The sequence below is a fragment of the Desmodus rotundus genome, chromosome 1 (assembly GCF_022682495.2).
Source record: "Desmodus rotundus isolate HL8 chromosome 1, HLdesRot8A.1, whole genome shotgun sequence".
NCBI classification, from domain to species: Eukaryota; Metazoa; Chordata; class Mammalia; order Chiroptera; family Phyllostomidae; genus Desmodus; species Desmodus rotundus.
In genome coordinates, this window is record NC_071387.1 from 33185661 (window position 1) to 33203016 (window position 17356).

Here is a 17356-nt window from a genome sequence, read left to right on the forward strand (position 1 = left end):
GCCAGTATGATAAGCAGTTGAATATTATTCTGGGGTCTGGGCTGGAGACAGAAATTTTGTAGTCATCAGCATATAGTCATCATAAACCAACTCTGAGGAATGAGTACAGACTGAAAAGATCATCATGGACTATGGCCTGGGGACTTCAACAACTGGAGAAGAGGAGGAGAAGCCCATCAAGGAGACGAGAGTGGCCAGTGAAGTGAGGAAGATCAGGAAAAAGCCCAGTGTCCCGGAAACCAGGTGAAGAAAGTGGATTCTGTACCATCACAACCAAAGGTCACCTCCTGAGCCTGTTTTCTCATCTGTGAAATGGAGACGGTAGCAACTGCCTACTTTACAGCATTGCTGTAATTAAATGAGATAAAACAGGTAAAGCAGTTAGCTTGTGTCTGTTTGGCATATACCGGTAATAAACTTCAATCTATGTTGTCATTCCCCCCACTTTAGAGTTGGCTTCTGCATCTACATAAATGACAGCCCTTCCATGAGTCCTCGGGAGTGAGGTGTCTCTGCTCACTCAGGCACTAGGTGGGCCTGAAGTGTGCTCTCTGGATCAAATTTGAACCAAGCCTCCTCGGTGCCTAAGTCTCTCACCCACACAGCCTCCAGCCCTTCTTGCAAATCAATACGAAGCAAGCATGTGGTAAATAAAAGTTTTGGAGCCAGAATTCTGCCTCTTAACAGCTGTGGGATCTCATGCAAGTTTCTTAACCTTCCTGAGCCTTGAACTCTTTATCTGTAAAATGGGGACAACTCCTCCGTCACAGGATTGTGTCCAGACCCTTTGTAGATTGTTAATAAAGCTGACTCCTCTCCTCCTGCATGCTGGCAGAGGAGTTAGTGAGGCTCCTGGCTCCCCTCCCAAAGCGTGTATTCTGGCGGGGTGGGACCCTCCCCCACACACCCTAAACCGAGCTGGGCAGGCCTCTGACATCCAGTCGCCTGGGATATACAGAAAGAGCCGATTTCTTTTTTCACAGGGCGCCGGGTGAGTCACGTCTTCTCGCCCGGCCCCCACAGCTGTAGGAGGACCTAGCGCGCCTAAGGGAGGGGTCCAGAATGTCCCAAGGAATCCCTCCGCAGTTCTCGCACCCCCAGCCGGGCGTCTAAGCCCGTTTCCTGGACAACCACTCTCCGCCCATCTTCCAGACCCCTAGGCCCAACGCCGCTACGACCTTCAACCCCTCAAAACAACTACCCGCTTGCTTTCTTCCCCGCCCTGTTCAGTTCCACACGCGCCGCCCTTGAGCACCCCAGGAAGTGGCGACGCCTCTCGAGGGCGGCTCGGAGGAGGAAGCGCGGCTTGCTAGCGACCGAAGCAGCACGACCAAGGCTCGGGAGGACGGCGGTTCACTGCAGCTCCTCAGGGTCCCAACTCGAACGTTGGGTAGCTCCTCGCCTTAGGGGCTGCCGGCCGCCCCTGGAAACAGCTCCGCCCCTGGCAGCTCCACTCCCAAAGTCCACGCCCCCTACCTAGGCCCCCGGACCCCGCCCTTGCGCTCTCGCACCGAACACTGAGCTCCCGGCCCCGCCCACACCTCCGGCCCCGCCCCCGGCCCCGCCCGCGCCTCGGGCCCCCTCCGCGTCGCCGCGCGCAGGGCCGGCGGGGAGTCTCCGCGTTCCGCTGCTCGGTCTCGGGTGCCGAGCTGCTGGGCTCTCCCCGCCCCTCCCCCAATTCCCGCGGTCTGGCAGCGCCTGGCCGGCGGCCCGCGGGCGGGCCGCCCTACCAGCTGTAGCCCACCCGCCTCTTAAAGCGGCGGCGGGAAGATGAGGTTCCGGGAGCCTCTCTTGGGCGGCAACGCCGCGATGCCGGGCGCATCCCTGCAGCGGGCCTGCCGCCTGCTCGTGGCCGTCTGCGCGCTGCACCTCGGCGTCACCCTGGTCTACTACTTGTCCGGCCGCGACCTGAGTCGCCTGCCCTATCTGGTCGGAGTCCCCACGCCGCTGCAAGCTGGCTCCAACGGTGCCGGTGCCATCAGGGAGCCCTCCGGGGAGCTCCGACCGCGAGGAGCAGCGCCGCCGCCGCCGCCTTTGGACGCCTCCTCAGAACCGCGTCCGGGTCACGATTCCAGCCCAGACGCGGACTCTCGCCCCGGCCCCTCAAGCAACTTGACTTCGGCCCCAGTGTCGCCCATCACAGCACTGTCGCTGCCCGCTTGCCCTGAGGAGTCCCCGCTGCTCGGTAAGGACTAGGGTCTGCGCCAGTCGGAGAACTGGGACTCTCGGATTTCCCCGACAGGGCCCCCCGGACTGTCGCCCGTGCCCTCTTCCACGACGGCCAGCCTCCCTATTCCGAATCAGAGTCCCTAATCCCTAACAGTTCCCGGGCTGGATGGGGGTGAGAAGTTGGTAGATCAGTCCCTTTGGATTCGTGTTGGAAGCCGGTGCGGGAGCCGTATGGGGAAGCCACAGGCCCCTCTGGCCCCAAAGACAGAGAAGGCCTTGGAGACTCCCCTGCTCTTGCTCAAGCCTCAAGAAGTTTCAGATTTTGAGTGTTTAGGGCTTGCAACAGCCTTCTCCTTGCTAACTATGGTGGGGACCACAAGGCAGCTCAGACTAACCTCCAGTTTGGAGGACAGATGATGAGGCCTCCGGTAGGAAAGGGAGCTGATCTCCCAGTTCACGTCTGCCACAGAACCACTCTCAGCGGAGTGTGAGTTAACCTTTTTTCCTGAGCTTTTAGGCAAGTGACTTTTCCCTAAACCTCTGCTTTCTTGCATGTTAAATGGGGACAATAAATGGTACCTAGTTCAAGAAGTTGTTTTGGAAAATTAGATGAGACAATGTAAACAAGGGTTTACATTAATAAAGGTAAACCCTCAGTAAATTGTCACCATTGTGTTCAGCTCCTCTTCCATATCCCTGCCCTGGGACTCTCCTCTCCTGCTTCTTGCCCAAAACCTCAGTGAGGTGGGTCCTTCCCGGGGCCATAGGTGTTTGTGGGGACATAAAGTGTGTCCCCTAGGGATGGGAGGGCTGAAATATAACCAGTTAGTACTGAGTTGTCCCTTTCTGGGAGCAGCCTGGAGTCTCAGTTATCTTGCCTAGGGGTTGTGAACTCTAACCTCCAGCCTCTGTTTCAGCTAGGCTGGGAGCTTGGGTGGGTGGGATTACATTCCCTTCGCCAGCAGGAGGCTGAGCCTATTTCCAGACCTTTCCTTGACCTGTAATCCACAGGCAGTCAGGCCCAACACTGCCACAGGTTGCTCCCAAGATTACCAGACAGGTGGCTGCTCATTTCTAATGCCAGGGTGTAGAGAATGTTGTTCTGAGTGAGGGGCCCTGGCAGGCAAGCAGGCAGGCAGGCATCCTGCTGATAGGAACTCTTACACTTTTCCACAGAACCCTGGCAGGGCACGCCTCTTACTTGATCTTGCTCAATATCTCCAGTAATTACTTCAACATTTTTGTATCCAGTTTGAGAGGAAGCTTTAGCAATCGGTCAGACAGGAATTGTGGTAATAAGGGGGACTTTTTTTAAAGCAGAAAATTGAATTCCTTTGGACTGGATGATGGTTGTTGTCTGGGAAGCAGACTAGTCCTATCAAATGAAGTCGAATCTCTGCCCTGCTGCTAAGTGCATGATGTAGAGTTCCTCAGAGTCTCTCCTGTGTAATTGAGGTTGTCCATGCTTAACTCACAGGGTTGTGTCTAGGACTAAATGAGATTGTGTACGTTAACTATGTGACAAATAGGACTTGAGACTTGAAGTTTTATTTCTCATGGAGAGTCTGAGAAAAGACGGAAGAATGAGTTCCCTTCCCCCAGACAGGCCAGGTTTTGTCCTTTTGTTTTTAATTGTTGCCTGGACTTTATGCAGAAAGAAAGATAAATTAATTAGCAAATTAAAGGACCCCAAAGTTCATTAAATTGATGTTCGAGCTGTGGGCTTCCCGATGCAGCATGAGAAGCTGTGGCGACTCACCTCTGCTCATGGTGTTGCTAGTGATCCGTGGCCAGTTGCTGGTGTCTCTGAACTGCAGTTAACTCTGAATTGGTGGCTCAAAGGGGCTTTCTGACAGACAATGCTTTGGAGGACAAGGAGAGAGGCCCTGGGTCTTCTCTAGCTTGGTCGCCTTTGTGTGACAGGCGTGGGACCGTGGTATTCAGGCGGCTGGTTGAGGCAGCCCCAGAAAGTGAAGGCGGAGGGTTTTTCTTCATTTTAACTGAGCCTTTAGGTTTGAGTGGTTGTGTGCAGCTCCTGGAGGGGAAGTTCCTGGCTGGGAGGGGGCCTTGAGAAAGCTGAAAGTCTCCCTGGGTGTGTGTGTGTGTGTGTGTGTGTGTGTGTGTGTGTTGGGGGGGCATCTGTTCAGCTGGGCAGGTGTCTACCAAAGCCCTTGTTGGGTGGTTTTGAGGTTGGTGGGAGAAAGCAGCATCCGTAGGTTTTAGAGCTGTGGCCTTTTCACTACTTGCAGTTTCTTTCCACAACTTGGCTCTTCTTTCTGGTGTCCAGGGGTCTGGACCAGATGCGGCTGATAGGTGGTGGGTAATGGGCATGCCCTTCCATGGAGGAGCCAGGCTGGGCTTTTGAAGGGTCTCTGCTTGATCTGTACTGGGTTGTCAGAGCCTCGGGATTGATTTCAGATGGACTTGGTTTGAATGCTTTCTCTGTCTACACTCTCTGTGTGACATAGAGCAGGGTACAGTGTTTGGAGCCGTAGTAGATCCTGCCCCAGGCACCCCCAGGTACTGGTGTGAGGCCTCCCTGAGTTGAGTGCCGCTGGGGGGAGGTGGGCCTTTTCTGAAGATTCCTCCAAGTTCCCCAGGGAATTCTCCCAGTGAGATCGGCTTGTAGGTGGTGTCCTCTCAGTCCTCAGGGGCCATTGAACTGTGGCAATGAGGCTCCTTTTCCTGGCTGCCTGGGTGTTTGCCTGCAATGTAATCAGCCTGGGAGGAGCAGCGGCTTTGCATTTCGTGTAGTTTCCCTCCACCCCAGCCCCCACCCAGAATGTTATCTCTGCTCAGATTTGGCAGCAGCTCAATGTGACCTGACTGGTGACTGGCACTGGCACTGCCAGCCCAGAGAGGGTCTAGGTAGGGGGTGGGCAGTACCTCAGGTTGGACTGGTTAGGTGAGGCAGGGGCCTGTTAGTACACTGGGCCTGGGACTGTTAATACAGTCTCCTCAAAAGTGCTTTGGGGCGGGAGGTGGTGGTGAGTATGAGACTGCTTAATTTAAACACAAGGGGCCCCTCTAGCCTGGCTGTGCTGTGAGGAAGACTCTGATCTACAGGTGGGCACCAGAGAGTCATGGGCACCTGGGCTAGCAAATAGAACCGCTTGTCTATGAGCCATTTTCCCTGGCTTTTGCGGGAACTGTCAGCTGAGCCGCTGCCTCAGTTTGTGCCCTGGGGGAGACAAAGCATTGGCTGGGTCTCTTCAGAGCTCTCAGCTGGCCCGCAGGTATTTCTTTGCCAGCACACTGTCCCTTCCCCCCTTTCTCACATATGCACACATGTGGACACCAGCCCAGGACAGTGTGTACTTTGAGGACATCTGTCCTGGCCTCTGCTGGGAAAGGGCTTTCTCTCCCCTTTAGGGGATGAGTTTTGGAACCTCATCACCTTCCAGCTTGGGTTAGAATCTCATCCTACGAGTTAAGGGAGGCACAAGGAGCCTCCCCTGTGTCTAGATCTTTAAGCTTTGGGAGGTTAGGTAACTAGTTCTTTAATCCAGTTTTGTCCTGTTGCTTTTCTGGGGAAAGTATTTATTGACATACACACAGACATGCCTTCTTGTTCAACAGGCCGACATTGAGAAATACCCTCCATGGCTATCTGGCTTTCTGGTGATGGCGCAAGTGATTTCTGTCTGTTTTATTCCTCTCAGACTCTGAGCAAGTATGGGAGCCTTGACCTGATGAAGCAGGTGTAAGCTCCTTGGGGCCCAGGGAGCAAGAACCAAATGTGGGATTGGACTCAGACCGCAGCGTCTTAGGGCGATAGTATCCCCTGGTGGAACTGTCTAGTCCCCTGGCCCCCGTCCCTCGTGGAAAGGGGAAGGATCCTGCCTCCATGCACACAGCCAGGGAGTGGCCTGCTGGGGCAGAAATCCAGTCTCCTGCCTCCCCACCCAGTGCTGTTTCCTGAGGTTATTGCCCAGTAAGCACCTAGTGCAGAGGCTCAGGGCAGCCTGATGTGGCCTAGAGTTTGGGAGGATCCTGCTAGGTGTGTTGGTGTGTCCCTTTGTAAGATCTTACATGATGACAACTTGCCTGGATGTCCTTGATGGCTAAAGCATTTGGTCACAACTCATTCTTCCAACAGCATGCCTGTCCTATGCCTGCTGGGCGCTAGAGCTGCAGGGAGGAAGAGGACAAAATGCCTCCTCTTTAGGAACTCCCGGTTTAGGCGGAGGAGGCATGATTAAACTGTGCCGATGACATTTAGGGAAACGTGTGTATGTGTTTAGTGTCTCCCTCTCCTTAACCATCCTCCTTTCCTTCTTTTCTTCCTTACTTCTTTCTCTTGCTTGGAAACCCAAAGTTGGTATAAAGTTCTCCAGTCCTAGTTTTGTTTTGTTTTATTTTTTACATTTTCTTTTCCCTGGTTTTATTTGATTGTAGGGAAAATATTTCTCTAATTTCTGAAGCCTTACGTTAGCTCTGCTGGGTAATCTCTAACTTGCTGCTTTTTAATGACTATGATGAAACATTAGCAGCCATGTGACTGGGCATTATAGTCTTGGGATAGCAGTGGGGTAGGGATTCCCAGGCTGGAACTTGGCTAATTTTGGGGTTGGGAATAATGGGACAGTTGATGCCAAGGCAGTCCCAGCCCTTCTATGGATTCCCTAGGGGCTTTCCAGACTTTGGGGGCTCAGCTGGGTGCTGGGTGTTTGTGAAAAGGGCCTACTCATCCTGTAGTCAAATCAAAGCTGGTCGCTTCTCCAGCCTGTTACCCAGTGCCTCCTACCCCTTGTTCTCTACTGAGTATTCCCTGCTGATTCCTGGCAGGAAGCAGAGACTGAAATTGTGTTTGAATCCACAGCCATCTGGAAACTCCAGTTTTCCTCATCCAGTTAACTACCAATCCAGTTGTTGTAGGACAAATGGTCTGCCCTTTCTGCCTAAATCCCTTGAGGGCCTGGTACATTTGGCTCTGGTATTGCTCAGTGTGTTCTCTGGGCAATGAGGTCACTGTGAAGGCTAGCCAGAAAGACCCTGCCTCCTGCGGGAGTTAACAAGGTGTGGGTTTGGATTTGGTGACCACCACAGGGCCCTCCCGTCCCTTGACTTGGTGAAGGGTTCTGGGAGCCAGGCTGTGTGGCTGTTTGTAAAGGCCTCAGTCGTGGGGGCTCTGTGCTTATCTGGGCCTATGCAGGCCACCAGCTTGGGGAGAGATCTGGAATCCCTTTCTGAAGGTTGGTTAGAATGTTGTGGTGATTTGGGGGTAGGCTACAGTGTCTGTCAGGGAACTAGGCTGGTCATGAGTGAACGTGGCTTAACAGGATTCGTCCTTAGAAGGCAGAAGGGCTGACTCACACCCTCAGTGTTTCAGGTTCTGCTTTCCAGCCTGGCCTCAGCCAAACTCCATTCCTACACAATGAAGGCCAGCGGCTGTAGAAGTGGCTGTGGCTGAATTATTTGGCAGTGATTTTAATTTCTGGTCTGGAAGTGTTACATAGCTGCTCTTCTATCCCCCTGTTGCCTCTCCAAAGCCCTCCAGGAAGCCCAGAGAGAGGAGGAGAAGGATTTGCCTCATTGGTAGGGTAGGGACTGTAGTTGTTTGCTTTTTCCTGTTGTTGTTTGTTAAGGAGCCAGCAATCTCCTCTTCTTTTGTGTAAAAAGTAATGCAGGCTCATTGAAAATGATTTGAAAAGTTAAGAAGTAAAAAGCATACCTATGTTCCTGTCAACCAGACAACATATGGTGGTGTATTTTTTGCTAGTCTTCTTGTGTGTGTGTGTGTGTGTGTGCATGTTCAAGGATATAGCTGATATCTTTATAGGTGGACAGAGAGACTGGTGTAGATATAGACAGCCTGCTGTCTGGCATTTTTCACTTAAGGTTCTGTCACAAGCTTGGTTCTATACCTTTAAAAGGCACAAAGGCTATATTATTCTGTCTACTGAATATGCCATAATTTTGACCATTTAACAATTGTTGAACACAGACACACAAAGACACACACAGTTTTAGGGTTTTGTTTTGTTTTTTCTGGTGGTCTCGTGAGGCTTGTGCACAAAGCTTTATGCACTTTTGGATTGTTTCCATAATAGAGTTTCTAAAAACAAAATAAAAGAATGCTTTTTTGAGAAGGGCTAGGTTTTTAAACCAGTTTTCCTAAAGGATAGGCCCATCGAAAATTACATGTTTGCTTGTTGCAGGCAGATGAGTATCATTTATTGCTGAATGAAGGATGTGTCTAGAATTTTGATTAAAAAGGAAACTAGGTGCAGGAAGTGTCTGGGGTGGGGTTGAGGGCCTGGCAGCAGGCCAGGCTCTCTGGGATAAGGCTGAGCAGAGAACCAGTGGGGTGATGGCCCACCGGTCAGCTTTCATAGTAACTTTTCCATCTGTCTCCTTAGCAGCCACGTCCCTGGGCTCACGTGGACTGTGGGACTGTGGGCGTGTAAGCACTGGGGCCGTGGTGCTCGGGGAACAGCCAGCCAGCTAGCCCAGTGTTAACTGACGTGACTGACGACTATTTCCATGGAAAGCGTGCCAACAGGCCAGCAAATCTGAAACACATAGCACGGCTCAGTCCAACAGGAAGCCCTGAGATCTGGGTGGGGGTGGGGGTGGGTCATGAAGTGAGAAACCTGTAGGTTCCCAGGAATTCCTTTGGAGAGGGGCAGGGCGGGGGGCGGGGAGCAGGGGGCTGAGACCATGAGGGTCTGGCATGCAGTAGGTGCTTATTCATGGGGGCTAAGAGCAATTCAGCCTCAGGCCAGTGCTCCAGGCTCTTCCCAAGGTGCCTCTTTTGAAGTTAGTTCCACTTGGAGTGTCCTCACTGGAGCTAAATTCTCCTCGTGTGAAGGACACTTTGGGTTTGGGAATCTGCCAGGGGTCATTTGGCATGGAGCCTGGGGGGGAGGCGGGGAGGCGGCACTGAAGGAAGGGGCAGGGTTATGTGATACCAGCGTGACCAGTATGAGATCAGGGCCCTTCCTGCCCCACCACATGCATCATAGGGAGGGGCCCTGGCCAGGGGGTCAGTCTTTGCCTGCCCCATGAAAGGGTGCATTCTAAAAATGCCTTACACTTTTTCTTAAAAAGTTTCTTCCTGTTTTGCATAATGTCCTTTTGCCTTTGACATCCTGAAACCGCAGAGTTGTTGGTGTTTTAGGAGGCTGCCGGCCTGAAAAAACAGGAAAGGACTCTGAGATAAGGGTAGACTTAGGGAAACTGGTATTTGCATTGTAGGTAGTAGTAGGTAGCTCCTGGCATTCAAATGAGCTTTTCAGGCACCCTGGGTAGGGTCTCTGTCCCGGAAACTTGAGTCTTCACCCCGAAGTTAATAGGGGTCCCAAGAAAGAGAATGAATGGGGGCTTATTTGCTCATTCAGCAAACTTTCAATGGTAACTAGACTAAATGAAACATGGAAGTTAGATGCGAACAAGGTCTGACCCCCACTCTTGGGGAGTCACTCGGTAGTGGACAGACTCTGGCAATGTGGTCAGAGAGAGGAGAGGAAACCTGGGTGCTCCCAAGGGCCAGGGCCAGAAAGAAGAGCCTTGCTTCCAAACACTGACTGTAGCACCCCTGCCTCACCTGTTCGAGCAGTCTCCCTGGACCGGCAGGGCAGGGATCTACTGTTGAACACAGCCTGTAATTTCTTGTAGTTGCTACACATGGGAAGAACATCATAGCTGAGTCCCAGCTGTTGCATAAAGTCACCAGCAGGGTAGGAGAAGACAGGAAGCAGAGGCAGAGTGAACAGAAGATGATAAAAGAGAGAGCTAGTATGGTTGGGATCATGTTGGACAGGGGAAGGCTGAGGATAGCTTAGGGGGAGGGACCGAAGGGCGGAAGGTGAAGGGAGAGAGGTACAGAGAGGGTTTTATGGTCTGCAGAGGGCAGGAGCAAGCCTTGAAGGCCACGAGAGTGAGGGTTCTGAGTTCTGGTTCTTCTCCTAATTCATTACATCATTTTGGGCAAGTCCCAGCTCTGTTGGCCCCTCTTTCCATCTCTGAAGTTTGAGTGGGCTGGACTTTTTGGTCTTTCATGCCCTTTGTCTCTTCCTCCTGAAGTCTGTAGGTTGGTGTGGGGGCAGAAATCCTGGTTATATCTGCATCATGAAAGGCTTTTGAAATTCCCTGTGAAGTTTACTATCACCCACTACCTATTTCAAGGGCTCTTGTAAAGTGAGGCTTCTGCTGAGGATTTTGTTATCTCTGACTAAGCAGGCATAAAGATTTAATTGATGAATGACCTCTAAAATGGCATGGCGAATGTGATGTGGGAAAGATGTTATCCTTTCTGTTCTCATCTGTAGATGTGAAGCTTAGGTAGCAAACATAAAAGGGCCTCAAGCAGTGCCTAACATAGAATAAGCTCTGAATATATGTTATCTATCATTGGTAGTACTGATTTTTTTTTTTAAATCCTCACCTGAGGACATGTTCATTGATTTTGGAGAGAAGGCAAGGGAGAGAGGGAGAGAGAAAGAGCAACATCATGGGAGAGAGAAACATCCAGCGGTTGTTTCTGCAACCTAGGTATGTGCCTCACTGGGAATCAAACCCGCGACCTTTCTGCCAACCAGCCAAGCCACACTGGCCAGGGCAGTACTCATAGTTCTTATTTGTGAAGATTTTGGCTTTTGCTTTGTAGGATTTCCTTCTTTTATTTTTTTCATTGAAAATGTCATCACATTAAATGTTTAAAAACACGATTCTTTTCTCTACCATTGTAGCAAAACATGTGCCTAACACTGTAGCGAAACTTGAATTTACTTAACAAATGTATACATATTATACTCTGTTGTAATTGTAGTGTGAAACTCTTTGGATTCTGCTATTTTCATTCAACTGTTAAATTGTTTATAATTATCCTAATTATCTTTTGTAACTGCTCTCTAAGATTCTTAGGGATATTCCCTTAGTATTCGACATTCCAGGTTTCACCATCATAGATAATCTTGAACGTTTTTTGCTGTGTGTAGCTCATTGCTTCAATAGAATTATCTCCTTGGAAGGAATTTCTAGGCCTGAGGATATATGGTCGTCTCTAGGACCTTGGTGCACATGGCTACTTTGTTTTCCAGAAGATTGGAATAATCCACAGGCTCTGAATTGTAAATTACTGGGCCAGGGATCCTGGCTTTTAAGGAGTGTGGATTCCCAGGGAGAGTCAGGCCTATCTGAAGTCTCACACTTACATACACCCAGCCCTTGGGCCTTGTGCTTGTGTTAAGGTCCCCTGTGTAGGACCTGTGTCCACTCTGGACTTGAAGCTTTTCCTTTTAGCCTTTGCCTCTGGTTCCTGCTGAGGTTTCCTGTACACAAAAAGACTTACTGGTGGCTCTTTCAATATCTTTGCCAATAGTTGATTTACACAAGATAAAAACATTTTCATTTTCCTTCATTTACGGAGGCAAACCTATAGAATGGGGGCAGACCCTGGCTTCGAATGCCTAGCTTAAAAACAGTGTTGATCTAAAAATTTGTGGGTTGGGTGCTGGAAATGCTGCATGCCACCATCCATAGAACCAAGTGAGGTTCTGAGGGCTAGCCAGGGCGGGCGGCCACTTAACCCAAGTGCGTGAGCTCTGGTCTGACAGCCCTGGTGTATGGGATCCAGAAAGGGGGCCCAAACAAAGAAAGGCTTTTAGATTATATTGGTTAAAATAGGTTGATCAATAACCCAAGGTCTGCAAATGTCAATTGCCAGTTCTGTCCCTACAGCTGCCCCCCCATGCACATGCCCCTTTTATAGATAAACTGCTGACTTGCGTAAGTGGTAGAATGACTTTAGAGCTATGATTTCAGTGACCAAAGGCTTACAAATGCAGCAGACAGGGTGCATTCATCTTGGGACAGCTGTTCCCTTCATCTCGTAGCCACTCCATATGTCGTCTCTTCTGCCGCATTCCGCAGCAATCAGCTGTGGCTTATTACCAGGGCACCTCTGGGTCCATTTGGAATCAGACCAGAGCTGCTGCCCAGCATATTGTTCCTGGGGGCCCAGGACAAGTCTTTCCTCCTGTGTAAAGTGGGGAGATAATCCTTACCTCAGGGGGCTGATAAGAGGATTGAATGAGGTGAGGTTTGTGGTAATATCAATATTCTGTCTTTTGATCAGTGCCTAAACCATCCCCTTGGTTACAGAAGACACGCATTCAACACAGTAGGCTGCAGAGTATAATTCCCTCCAAATGCAGTTTTTATTCATCTGCCCTGTGGTAGAGTTAACAGGAAGGAAAGATGTGAGGCTGTAACCAGTTTGGGGTCAGGACTTAGCCTGGAACCAGGGTTTATTGGAGACTGGGGCCTGGCTTATAGGTGAGCGCACCTGTCCCAGGCCACAAGGAGAAGGCTCCCACAATCCTGGGAACTTGGAGTGTGTGTTGCCATGTGTCAGGCATGCCAGGATTCTGTGGTGACCCCTACTCTTCCCTTCTCCAGGAGGACATTGTTTATCAGTGTCCTGGGGAGACACTGTCATAGCTTACAAGTAGCTGAGTGGTCAGGAGGAGGAGCTGGAGGGAGCGCTGGACTTTTGTTGGGGCCTCAGGAAGTGAGAAGGGGTGTTAAAAAATGGGGACTGCCCTGGCTGGTGTGGCTCAGTGGATTGAGTGCCAGCCTGCGAACCAAAACGTCGCCGGTTTGATTCTCAGTCAAGGCACATGCCTGGGTTGCAGGCCAGGTCCCCAGGGGTGTGTGTGTGAGAGGTAACCACTTTGATGTTTAAAAAAAAAATAATGGGGACTGGGTGTAAATGGGCTTAGCCTGGAACGTCCAGCGGCCTGTGCCCACTGTGTTTAGGCGAACTCAGGCACAGACCTGTAGACATCCTTTCTTTACTCAGGGGCTGGCGTTGAAAGCCAGGATGGCAAGCCATTCAGTCCAGGTCTGGTGCCCACCTACAGAGTAATCTGAGAGAAATCACATCTTCTCACTGGACCTCAGTTTATCCTCTATAAAATGAGATGAAGGGTTAGGTTGGATGCTCTGTAGCATCCCTGCCTGCCTGGGAATTCTAACGCAGCCACGTACTCCTGCTCAGTGAGGCTAAATGGCTTTGCTGCACGACAGTAGAGTGCTGTCCCCATGGAGGCCAGTCAGGTAGTCGGGGTGACTCTCAATGGACCCTGGGAACCAGGACTGTGTCTTACTGGACAAAATCCATGACCACCTGATCTTTCCAGCAATTTCATTTTCTAGACACAAAATCAAAACTTAGAAGGAGTAAGTTGGTCGCTTTGAACACCCAATCAGTGGGAGCCACTGTGATCTAGAGTCCTAGGCCCCAGCAACAACCAATCAACCACTCTCACAGCAGATGATGCTTATGCAGCACTTCCAAGCATGGGAAAAGTACTTAATATGCATTTTTTTAATAAGTAGGAATTGCTAGGTCCACTTTATTGTTTTTAAAGATTTTATTTATTTATTTTTAGAGAGAGGGGAAGGAAGGGAGAAAGAGGGAGAGAAACATTGATTAGCTGTCTGTCAAATGCCCCCAACTGGGGACCCAGCCCACAACCCAGGCATGCACCCTAACTGGGAATCGAACTGGCAACATTTAGGTTCATGGGTCAGTACTCAATCCACTGAGCCACACCAGCCAGGCCCATATGCATTATTTTCATTAACCCTCAGAACAGCTCTAGTACAATGATGAATAGATGTTATAAGAGAGAACATCGTTTTCTTGTTCCTGGTCTTAGTGGGAAAACAGTCTTCTGCTATGTCAGCAGTGGGATTTTCATAGCAGGGTGGATACTTTCTTCTTTATCAGGCTAGGAAAGTTCCTAGTTTTTTGAGTGTCTTTATTATGAATAGATGATGTATTTTGTCAAATGCCTTTCTGCGTCTGTTGAAGTAATCATGTGGTTTTTGTCATTCTATTGATAAGGTGTATTATGCATTGATTGATTTTTTCAAAGATATAAATTAATCTTGAATTCCTGGGATAAATCCTACTTGGTCATGGTGTATAATCCTTTTTATATGTTGGATTCAGTTAACTAGTTTTGTTGTTGTTGAGGATTATTGATAAGAGGTATTGATCTCTAGGGTTTTTTTTATCCAACTTAATTTGAGGTATAATTGACAAAAAATGATCTGTAGTTTTCTTTCTCATGTCTTTGTCTGATTTTTAGTATCAGTACTGACTCATAAATGAGTAGGGAAATGTCACCCCTTCAGTTTTAGGGGGAGTTTGTGGAGAGTTTGTATTTGAATACAAATCTAGTAGACGATACAAGTCACTAGTGAGGCCATCTGAGCCTGGGCTTTTTTTTGTTGGAAGCTTTTTGATGACTAATTCAATTTTTTAACTTGTTACAGGTCTACTCAGCTTTTCTACTTATTCTTGAGTCAGTTTTGGTAGTTTGTGTCTCCCTAAAAATTTATCCACTTAAGTTATTTAATTTGTTGGCATACATTGTATTCTCTTAAAATTCTATAAGACTTGGAGGGATGCTTCCTTTTTCATTCCCGATTTTGGTAATTTGAGTGTTTTTTTCCTTCTGGTAAGTTTAGCCGAAAGTATGCCTTCCCCCTCCTCCCCACCCTAGGAAGGTCTTTATTGTTCCAAGATTATAAATTTTTTCATCTGTATTCTCTTCTAAGCTGCGGCTTTAACATTTTAGCACTTGTCCCTGACAGTGAAAGATGGACACGATCACTATTCAACCCTCACAAACTGTGGGAAGACATGTCATACCTCAAAGACCCTTTGAGGTCCCAGGCTCTTCTTCCAAATCTACCGCTGTCATGGTGCATCTGAGTAGAAAAGTGGAATTTTAGCCACTTGTCGTTGTAGAGCTGTAATAATCTGTAGGCTTTGAAGTTCTATGGAGTCAGTGAGAAGGCAAAGTAATATTTATCGATCATTTATTAGTGTCAAGCACTGTGATAAATATGTATATGTGTTTTCTCATTTACCACCTGAGAAGAACACATTATTATACCCACTCCTTAGAGAAGGAAATTGGAGCTGGCTACATTTAAATTAGTCCTGATACCTGAGCGGTATTGCCAGGAGTGCATGGCTGGCAGACCGCCCCGGTGGCTGTTGGGGAAGCAGGCTCCCTGCAGCCTAAAGGCCGGTTCTACATGTAGAGAGAAGGATATGCTTGGAACCAGTATTACTGGGCCACAAAGTCAGGCAGTGCTTCAGAACTGACTGAATATCAGAGGGGCAACCAACTCAGTAATAAAACTCCCAGAGACTTATTTACTTGCTGGAATGCTCAGTTTCTGAGTTACTGGGAAAATTAGAACTCTTGTCAAGTGTCTTAGAATTCTCTGGCGGCAGGCAGCACTGCAAGGGAAGGCAGAGTGTGGTCAGACAGCTACTGAGTCAGAAGTCAGAGCAGGGAGGCAAGCACTGTCATGTCGGGTGGTGTCGGGCTGTGTCGGGCTGTCGTGGCTGATGGACCTACCCCCACAGTACTACAGACCTGCCTCGGGACTTTGGTTTGTTCTAGAGGTCAGTGCTTCTTTCTCCCCTGTGCAGGTGCTGGAAGGACACGTCTCGCTCCATCCTCCACCACTGCCCTATTTATTTTCTTCTGTACATTCCCCTTTCCTTCCTTTCCATCCAGCCATCAAACTACTACATGGCCCATTGTCATCATGGACCCTCTTGCCTTATTTTTTTGTTATCTTTTATCCTCATTCCCGCTTCCATTTCTCCACCCCCACCTTGCATAACCATTCTGATGTGTTTTATGTGTATCTGTTTTTGCTCTTGCCAAATGGGGGCTACTGTTTTACATATATGCATTTTTTTAATTTTAAATTTTATTTTTTAGATGAGCATACAGTAAAATTGTTTGGTTTCTTTTTTTTTTTTTTTTCTGGTGTATAGGTCTATGAATTTTAACGCAAGTATATATTTGTATAACCACCACCACAGTCAGGATACAGAACATTTCTATCACTGGGAAAGTCCCCCTTAAAGTCTCATTTTCCGTCAACCTTATCCCTCGACAACCACCAGTCTCTTCTCCATTACTGTTGTTTTGTCTCTTCAAGAATGTCATATAAGTGGATCATACAGCATATGTATATGTATTTTTTGTACATGTATTTTTAATTAATTTATTTGTTATTTTTAAAGATTTTATTTATTTTTAGCGAGAGGGGGAGGGAGAAAGAGAGGGAGAGAAACATCAATGTGTGGTTGCTTCTTGTGCGCCCCATCCTGGGGACCTGGCCCACAACCCAGGCATGTGCCCTGACTAGAAATTGAACCAGAGACCCTTTGGTTCACAGGCTGGCACTCAATCCTCTGAGTCACACCAGCCAGGGCTGTACGTGTATTTTTAACTTATGTAAATAAGTGTTATTTTGTTGTTCATTCTGCCTGCAACTTTTTTCTCCTAGCTCTGTTTAATTTTTTTTTTTTAATTTTCAAAGACAGTTCATTTAATACCATTCCAGAGGACTTGACTATAAACATTTGGTAAATACAATCTTTGGCCAATTTTTCTAAATAAAGATTATGTTTAAAATCTTTTTTTTTCCTTTTTATCGAATTTATTGGGGTGACACTTGTTACCAAAATTTTACAGGTTGCAGGTGCACAGTTCTACAACACGTCATCTGTACACTGTACTGTGTGTTCACCACCCCAAGTCAAGTCTCCTTTCATTACCATTTATTCCCTCCATATCCTCCTCCACCTCCCCCCAATTATTTTTAAGTCGACATAACTTTAAATGTATAGAAAAATTACCAGAATTCTACAGAGAACTTCTGGATATCCTCTGGTTTCCCCTAAATTTCTCAAATGTTAACATTTTGCTGTATTTGCTTTTTTTCTCTTTTCTTTCTTTCTCCATACATGTGTGATCTATTCTGAACCTTACCCCTTTGTCCCTAAATATTTAGTATGTATTTACTAAAATAACATCTTTTTAAATATAACCATGCTGCAGTGATTTTGAACACTTTTTATCTCATGTCACACATAAACTAATTATTAAAATTCTATGACATACCAAAAAGTATACGTTTTTCTGATCTGACAAAAATAGGTATAATTTTGATTCATTCACACTGGATGGCTGTTGTTGTATTGACTGTTGTCATTTTTTTATTTGACAATCTAAGGGAAGAGAGGTCAGTGCCCCTCTCTAAATAGTTGGGTATTGCATGTTTTTATTTATTTATTTATATAAAATTTTTATTATTGAGCTTAGAGAGAGAGAGAGGAAGAGAGATAGAAACATCA

The 17356-nt window shown here is 48.0% G+C and overlaps 1 protein-coding gene across 1 annotated transcript in view; it reads left to right on the top strand.

The window, feature by feature from the left end:
* The first annotated feature begins 1574 nt into the window (after nt 1–1574).
* Nucleotides 1575–17356, top strand: part of B4GALT1 (beta-1,4-galactosyltransferase 1) — a 48409-nt gene continuing 32627 nt past the window's right edge. Inside the window, exon 1 of the mRNA XM_024560019.3 lies at nt 1575–2185. Within this exon, the coding sequence (XP_024415787.3) occupies nt 1771–2185 (415 nt within the window). The 5' untranslated portion in view covers nt 1575–1770. The remainder of the gene's footprint in view (nt 2186–17356) is intronic.